The sequence below is a fragment of the Vanessa tameamea genome, chromosome 22, assembly GCF_037043105.1.
Source record: "Vanessa tameamea isolate UH-Manoa-2023 chromosome 22, ilVanTame1 primary haplotype, whole genome shotgun sequence".
NCBI classification, from domain to species: domain Eukaryota; kingdom Metazoa; phylum Arthropoda; class Insecta; order Lepidoptera; family Nymphalidae; genus Vanessa; species Vanessa tameamea.
Window position 1 is genome coordinate 5,129,155 of NC_087330.1, and position 8,710 is coordinate 5,137,864.

The following is an 8,710-nucleotide window of genomic DNA, read 5'->3' on the forward strand; positions in this document are numbered from 1 at the left end:
TTTCTTTTTACTAATTATTATAGCGTTTTTTATTCTGTACAATATTAACATTAACTGTCAATGTCAATTTTGTTTTATAGCCAATGTCAAATATTGAAAACAATGTGCGTATCGCGTGCGCAAATTATATTTCAAGGAAAACAAAATTATTCTATGAAATAATAGCTGTAATAGCATAATTATTTTAAAAATACATGTATTCTTTTATTTAATGAGCATAAGTTTTATGAAAACCTTAAAACATTGATAAAAGTGTACGTTAACTTAACTTTGCAAAAATGACTGAAGATGATAATAATGTGGACCCTGAAAGTAACACAAAATATAAAGATGGAGTTAACCAAAATGCTCGTTTAATAGTGAGAAATATATCGTTTAAAGCTACTGACGAGAATGTCAGAGAATATTTTTCACAATACGGCACCGTAGAAGAGGTTAAATTATTAAAAAAGCCCGATGGAAGGCTCGTTGGGTGTGCTTTTGTGCACTACACTCATGTTCCTATGGCCAATAAAGCTTTAGCTGCAACAAATAAGAAAGCATTTCTTGGTACCCATTTTAATATTTTATTTAATTTAACAATTAATAGAACCTCATTTATTCATTTTAAATATATAAATATGTTCAAAGAAGTGTATTTGGGTATTTAAACTAACTACTGAACTAAATTAAATTTTCAGGTCGGCCAATATATGTTTCTTGGGCGGTGCCACAACGTAAATATAATGAAGAAATTCAGAGTAATGGTCCAAAGAAATTTAACAATGTAACAGATAACTCTAAACCAGATATTAAAGGTATATGATTGGTTAATAAATACTTATAGAAAATTCAAAAAAAATTATTAAGTCAGTGACAAAATTAACATGAAAACTACAGTTAAGCAGTTTTAATGTGTATTATGAATTATATCAAGTGCATACTACATCCTCTTTTGTTTAGAATAAGGTTTGAAGTTCATTTAATTATGCTGCTCTTTATCAGGTTTTTGTACAACAATAGTGATGTTGATAATAAGTACAAGTTAGCATCTGTTTAAGTCAGTAATGACTGTCTAGATAGATCTTATTCGATCCATTCATTCACATCAGTTCAAGTAATTTTTTTTTCCTTTATTTAAGATGAAAACACAGATGATAAACCAATGTCAAAAGAAGAAAAGGACAAGACAAGATTTAATCGTAGAGCTCGCCTTATAGTTCGTAATATATCTTTTAAAGCAACAGAGGAGTCGCTAAAAGAGCATTTTGATCCATATGGTGTGGTGCAAGAAGTAAAATTATTGAAGAAACCTGATGGAAAACTTGTCGGGTGTGCATTTGTACATTTTAAAAATGTTCCAATGGCTACAGAAGCAATATCACAAACAAATATGAAACCATTCTTGGGTAAGTAAACACTTAAGCAAAAAAATAATTGTTAGTTTATTTTGCTCTCATTGATTTTTTTCTCATATATTATGCCTTCTAGGGTTGTTTGTGTGAATGATACAAAAGTACAGTTGTTCTATTTCCTACTTATAAATTTTCTTTCTTATAAACAAGCATAATTATAAAATAATGTAATAAATAATAATAAAATTTACCAAATTTATAATTACAGATTTTATGGTCTTATATATTAAAAAATCTAATAATCTTATTAATATTCAAGAAATAATTTGATTTTAAGAAATAATTGTAATTAAAAAAATTATATTTATTTATATCCCAAACATAATAATTACCTTAAAACAAATCCTTTATAGAATATTTCCCAAAAATTGTACTATTATATCCTAAACAAAAGTATAGTTTAATAATAATGATATATTTTTAGGTAGACCAATATCAGTAGATTGGGCGATAGCAAAAGATAAATATATGCAGCATGTTGTCAACAAGCAGGTGGAAATGCAAGACAATGTGAAGAAAGAAGATTCAGATAGTGATGATGATGACAATAAAATGAATGTTTCCACTGAAGATGTAAAACAGGAAATTAAAGGTAAGTAAATACAAATAGAAGTTTTCAAAAGATTTAAGATTGGGAAAGTTTAAATAGTATAAAGTATTAGATTATTATATATGCCCATAATGCAGGTCACATTATAAAAATTCATTCAGAGATTCATTCGGGTTTGTAAATTAAACCAAATAAAATCTTTTAATCCTTAACATGAATACACTTTGCAGAAATGCCCTCTTGTATTTAATTGTCATTTAAAAAATAAACATTTTTCAACTCAAGAATAAATATAAAAGAAAGGTGGTTCAAATGCGTACTTGTATAAAACAAACATCACTATTCTTGTAAATCAATGCATTGTCTTGAAATAGTTACACATCATTGGGTAGATTACCTGATCTCATTTTCCTTGATGGTTTTTTTATCTTATTAACAGCTTGATATACTGCTTAGAAGAATCAAACGTCGTATTTATACTTAGTTCTCAATTACCACTTAAAAAAATTATTATAAGATCCTCATCCCTTTCCTTTCCTATATATTCTCTTATTATAATTACAGATGAATCGGACGATGATGAATCTGATTCAGAAAATGAAGTAAAGTCTGAAGATGAAGAAGATGACGAAGATGATGAAAATGAAGATGAAGATGATGAGTCAGAGGACGATGAAGATGCCGAGAAAGAGGTAGATGATGATGGTGAAGATGATAATAAAAGTGTAACGAGTACTCAGCCTGAATTTCAAAGGTAATGCATATTCTATATAATATACAAAAAAAAGTATGTAAGCTAGCATTGATATTAATAACTTTAATTACTGCTTAGCTGGATGGATGGATGGTTGTTACTCAATCAAGCCAGGATGGCTGAATGAATCTGGATGAAATTTGGCACAGAGACTTTATTTAGTTTTTTGTTTGTGTCAGAATAGTTACCCTACTTCCTGCACCCCTTCCCTTACATGTTTGTGTAAACTATTATTTGTATATATTATTGATTTCAATAAAAGGGAACAATTTCAAATTAATTGGATATCGTTTCCTAAGCTGGAGAAAGATAACCCTTGGAGATCGCAAAGTTTTATAGACTTGAAATATGTAAAAATTAAGTCGACTTTAAGTCGTCTTTTCTATAGAATTACATAGTGACAAAGTTGTGAACAATATTTAATATTTTCGGAAAGTATTTTGAATACTTTAGATAGTACGGTATGAAAAAACACCTACGACTTATTTGACCGGTAAGAGTTGATAACTCGTTGTTTTCATTTTGTCGGTTTATTTATAATGTGACGTATTTTATAGGATAAAACTAAATGATGCCGAGGACGGCTGTACGGTGTTTCTCACGAACATACCATTTAGCGTGGACAATGATGAGCTACGAACCTTTGCCGAGAAGACTGGTCCAGTGAAATACGCTCTTATCTGCGTCGATAAGATGACTGAACATTCTAAAGGTTCTGGATTTGTTAAATTTATGGTAAGTTTTATTGATGTGTGTTTAGATTTTTTTGTAGAAATTTAGTTTTGTGATTTTTCTGAAGCCTTTAGTTGATCATGCATGGATGGTTCGACACTTACTGATTTTTTTAATTTAAGTTCCTTACAAAGTCATTCCATAAGATTATTCCGGTTATAAAATAAGATACAGTGCTTCTTATTGTACTACTATCAAAATTATGTCATCTAGTATCTTGACTGGAAAAAATTGAAAATTAAAAAAAAAACTTTTTTAACAATATGGAAGTGTGTGTACAGTGTCTTATCTAAAAACTTGTGTATAACTGCACAGACAATGAAAACAATAAAGTATCTAGTCCTGGACGATAGTCCTTTGTATCAGCTTGTAGTTCAAAACTTAGCAAAAAACATTTAAACAAATTTAATCTGTTTCCAGAACAAAGAGGACGCAGAACGCTTCCTATCTCTAGGTGCTGCCGAGCTACGGCTGGAGGGACAGGCGATGCAAGTAAGGCCTGCGCTGAAACGAGACAACCTCAGCACGGGGAACAAGAAGCAACCCAAGGATAACCGTAACTTGTACTTGGTTAAGGAAGGAGGTTGGTGGAAATATAAACCTTTTTGGTAATTGGAAACGAGACCAGCAAAGATATTCTTAAAAGTGACTTATTTTATTAAGAAATAAACTCACATATATTTTATAAATGCGAAAGTAGTTCTGTCAACCTAGTTTGTTTTTGATTTTGTCTCGTCTAAATTTCATTTCGTAATTGTATATTAATGGCGAACGGGATTAGGTTAGGTTAGTTCAAATAGTCTTGATACATATGAAAATTTGTAAATACGATAGACTTCTAAAAATGGTACATAAAGTAAAACATAATATATATCTAGAATGTCAGTTTAAAAAAAAACAAAGGTTACCGATATTGCGTGTGACGCTTGCACGTCGTTTGTTTGTGTCGTAGTGGTCGTGGCGGGCACGAAGGCGGCCGCGGGCGTGTCCGCGTCGGACATGGCGAAGCGACTCGCCCTCGAGCGCAGTAAGACGCAGATGTTAAAGAATTTGAACAGGTAATATAATATCGTATTGGACATTTAAAAGTAATCGCTCGCGTCTCTTTGACAAATTGACTGGATAAAAATGAGTTAAAGTTGAAAACTAATAATTGCTACACCTAGTCATACTATTTCATACTCATCAGTCACCACATCAACGGATAATATTATAATAACTCATGAAATACCTCAAAGTGTGCTCGCGGTAAAGATAAACGCCTGGACGTCTTCAAACAAAAGGCCGTGCACATACGTTCGCTCTGTATCTCAAGCGACTCACGCAATCGGTTGGGCTCAGATTCGTGTCGCGCTACCGGCTGGTGGTGTCGAACCTGCCGAGCTCGTGCGACGACGCGCGCCTGCGCCGCACGTGCGCCCGCGCCGCGCCGCGCGCCGCCATCACCGAGGCGCGCGTCATGCGCGACCTGCGCGCGCCGCTGCAGCGGGACGGCCTCCATCCGTGAGTACACGCGCACGCGCACATCACTCGTTTGAACATCCAACAGGGGGGCAGTCTTACTAACGTATGACGGTTACGATACTTCGACCGAAACCTGACTCTGTACTCGTATAACCTCTTTCATAATTATATATCGCTGTAACATTTTTTAGTATTCATTAGTTTTATTAAAGAAAACATCACAAAAAACAAGAGTAACCATGCTATAAATTGAACTATTACAGTTTCTTAGACTAACTTACAGTTCACAAAAAAAAAAATATTTACAGATCTAAAGGATATGGCTTCGTGATGTTCATGCGACATGAGGACGCATTAGCGTGTCTGCGGAAACTCAACAACAATCCTGATATTTTCGACAAGAATAATGTAAGTACATTGTTTAGAAATGTCAATAGGAAAGAAGTAGGTTATCCTGGTATGACTGAGAGCACGCATATCATTTATATGACCATTTATCTATACCTAACAAAATAAATTTATGTCCGTTACTAATGTAGATTATTTGCAATAGACGTGTAATATGTTATAATATTCCTTTTTTGATAGTCATACTGTTATACATAAAAATGCAGTTTTATTTAGTATGTTGCCATCGTGAAACAAACAACTGCTGTATACTTACAAGTTACTTATATTTCTGTATAAGTTTAGTGCGTAAACATTTTTTGAGTATGTAGTTATTTGGAAATGTAATAAAAAGCAAGAGAAAATAAACAGGTTTTTGACATTAGATCGATATTAGTTTTAAAACTGGCTAGTGTATAGTACAGTTTTAATATAAACGTTCTTCTCATTTCAGAGGCCAATAGTATCATTTTCAATAGAGGACCGTACAGCTTTAAACGCAAGAAAAAAGAGATTAGAAAAATCCATAGCGAATAATCCCGTAGCAAAGAAAGACAATCAAGATAACGATCAAAGCAAGGACAGACGTAGGGGGAAGAAGCGAAAACAAAACACACCAGACGAGAGCTACATGAAGAAGAGAAAATTCGAGCAAAATAATGGTCAGAGACAAGAAGCCGGGAGATTCGTGCAAAGACACGGACAAGATAATACGGAAGATTATTCAGGATTGACAGCCAAAGAAGGAAGTCAGCACAAAATGCGGAGTAATCATAAACTCAGAACACAAGCGGACTTACATAGACAGAACGTCAAGGTAGAGAAGAAGAAGAGCCAGCGGGCGATGAGGCTGAAGAAAATGGCTCGCGAACGGATAAAACAACCAAAACAAAAGGTTAACAAAAATAAAACAGGAAAAAGAAATAAGAAGAGAAACTCTGACCGTAGTTTCATTTAAATGTTTATTTTTGTTAGGAAAATATATTTAATACCATTTCGTTTGCGTTTTATTTCAAATTAAATGGTATATACAAACTCGTATTCTCATATACGATACACAAGCTGTCAATACTTTATATAAAATATTTCTCTTGAAACCTATATCTTAATATCGTGATTATATAAATGATTAAAGAAATTATGAGAGGAAAAAGAGATAGAGAGTATGTATATTTAGCTCACATATCTGCTTATACTAGCAAAATAATAATTGTTCAGCGCTATAAACATTTATTTAAATAACTATCTTCACTGTATTCGGTCGCCCGGTTATTTTTCATTGTCGGTGGCTCACTGTACGTGGTGCTGGGATGCTGTTGCGCGTACGGTCGCCACTAACACGCCGTACGAATTGTGGGTACCAGTAATTTGCCTAGCACTGCCACATACACTATCCAATATATATTTATTTATATGTATATAGATGCATATTTCAAATATCAATATCATTTAAGAAGTTATTTCTACTTATAACAAATAAAAGTCAAAATAAGTGTTATTAATATTTTTTACTGATAGGTAGGTATCATCAGCGCTCAGTGTAAGCCCGTGTGGGCCTATGTTACCCATTCATAATATATTCTACCGTCAAACAATACTTAGTAGTGTTGTGTTCCGGTTAGAAGGGTAAGTGGCCAGTGTCACAAGGGTCATAACATCTTAGTGAGGAATGGTTAATATTTCTTGCAGTATCAATGTCTTGGCAGTTGTGACTATTTACCTTCGGGTGGTCCGTTGGCCAGTTGACCTACTTATAACATATAAAATAAAAATATTTACTATTAATATTCTCATTTTAAAGAACTGAACAAATATAAATATTGATATTTTGTTTCGGCAGTTTTGATCCACTTTAGGTATCGAATATAATATGTTTGTAACTTAAATTTTAGTTAGGTTAGTTATAGGTTTAAATTCAACTCGAGGTAATCAACTTCAACATTGATGGAAGTAGAGGTCAGAGATCCTGTCCAACCAGAGGTTGTGAGCGCGTCGTATCATGTGTTCTTGTCTGACGGGCCCACGTTGTGTCGTACGTCGCGCATTCACTCCCAAATTTGAATTAGCTGACAGTTAGTGCTTCACCCCTGACAGACTTTAAAGAAATAGTTGTACAATCTAGACAAAGGATTCTCTTGAGAACTTTTAAAAAACATTAACAATGATAAACTAATAATTCTAAAAGTTATTACAATACATATAAAGAAACTCATGATTACTTAAATATTTTTATTATATAAAAGACGTTATGAAAAAACAGTTTTCACAAGGATTTTACATAAAAACTTATACTAAAAATTCAGTTCAATCGATACGTGATAATGTTCGAAAATTTTAAACACTCCAATTACAGACTTATTCTTAACGATTTAAAAAAAGTTAGCCATCTTTTAAATAGTCGTATAAATCTACACAAGGCACGATCATGTGTTAATATAGTTTACTTTATATAATACTAAATACCCCTGAGACATGACGTCACACAAAAAAATATTGTAACTATATTTAACTGATAATAAACTACGATTATATAATATAATATTAACTAACGCAATATGTTCACACTAACCGATATTATTATTGGCTATTATCGATATATTGTAAATTCATAAATAATAGCAATGATGTAGTCCAAATTGAAACGAATGATTACTTCATATCAACAACTTTTTTTTAAATTTATTACGCGAATTTGACATGCCCTTATTGCACATTTTGGGCCATTGTTAACCCCCGCCCATTTAACAGACCTTTGTACTGTTAAATTAGTTCATCAGCTTCAGTATATGTATACAACGTAAAAATCATAAAATAAACTGGGCAATTGATTTTCTTAGGATGACAACCTTGCTCACACTATATTTAGTGTTATGGTATATTGGGAGGAAACACCTTTCGTTAGTTAACATTCTGTATCAACATTAATTTAATCTTATTTTTAAAGTCAAACAAGTCGAGACATTTTGCTATATAGATATAGGAATATAGAAACTCACATGTCAAATGAGAGGCTTTATCATTATATACTTAGTACATGATGGTGACGTTTACATTATTGCTTGTATCGAGGAATATGTATACTTTCAATCTTGTATAAAATAATTTAAAGAAATTCCCTAATGTTATATACTTTAGGGAATTTCTAAAATAAATAAATTCGTTTAAACTATAATATACACTAAAAAGTTAAAAAATATTAGGAAATCAGTTTTATACACATTTGGTGTCATTTTGAACTGTTTATTTGTTTGTTGAACTGTTTGTTTTGACTTATTTTTGTGACAAAATATGCTGTTCCTTTTAGATTTCTTAAGCACATTTAGGTTAGACTTTTTAGAATTCCTAAAACTGTTATACATTTTTTTTTAATATAAATGTAATATTTACTAAAGTGCTAACGGTTCAATCAACTTTTGAATTATAAATAAT

The 8,710-nt window shown here is 32.2% G+C and overlaps 1 protein-coding gene and 1 long non-coding RNA gene across 2 annotated transcripts; one reads left to right on the plus strand and one right to left on the minus strand.

Moving 5' to 3' along the window:
• The first annotated feature begins 85 nt into the window (after positions 1 to 85).
• On the plus strand, positions 86 to 6,278 carry LOC113398131 (uncharacterized protein). Its single transcript, XM_026636728.2, has 11 exons — positions 86 to 549; positions 681 to 797; positions 1,122 to 1,388; positions 1,819 to 1,986; positions 2,509 to 2,698; positions 3,256 to 3,433; positions 3,851 to 4,013; positions 4,383 to 4,488; positions 4,772 to 4,933; positions 5,203 to 5,302; positions 5,736 to 6,278. Exons 1-11 carry the CDS (start codon positions 279 to 281, stop codon positions 6,237 to 6,239), a joined length of 2,226 nt encoding a protein of 741 aa, XP_026492513.2. The 5' UTR covers positions 86 to 278; the 3' UTR covers positions 6,240 to 6,278.
• A 1,218-nt stretch (positions 6,279 to 7,496) lies between these two features.
• LOC135193936 (uncharacterized) lies at positions 7,497 to 8,705 on the minus strand. The gene is made up of 2 exons (XR_010309521.1): positions 8,669 to 8,705; positions 7,497 to 8,572 (listed from the first exon to the last, which is right to left on the minus strand). It is a non-coding gene; the product is annotated as an uncharacterized LOC135193936 (long non-coding RNA).
• Positions 8,706 to 8,710: the final 5 nt, after the last annotated feature.

Excerpts from the sequence above, each read along its gene's own strand:
- LOC113398131 (XM_026636728.2), top strand. The coding sequence starts at position 279 with ATGACTGAAGATGATAATAATGTGGACCCTGAAAGTAACACAAAATAT. Across the intron at positions 4,934-5,202 it reads CAGCGGGACGGCCTCCATCC|ATCTAAAGGATATGGCTTCG; the intron begins GTGAGTACACGC and ends AAATATTTACAG. Across the intron at positions 5,303-5,735 it reads ATATTTTCGACAAGAATAAT|AGGCCAATAGTATCATTTTC; the intron begins GTAAGTACATTG and ends TTCTCATTTCAG.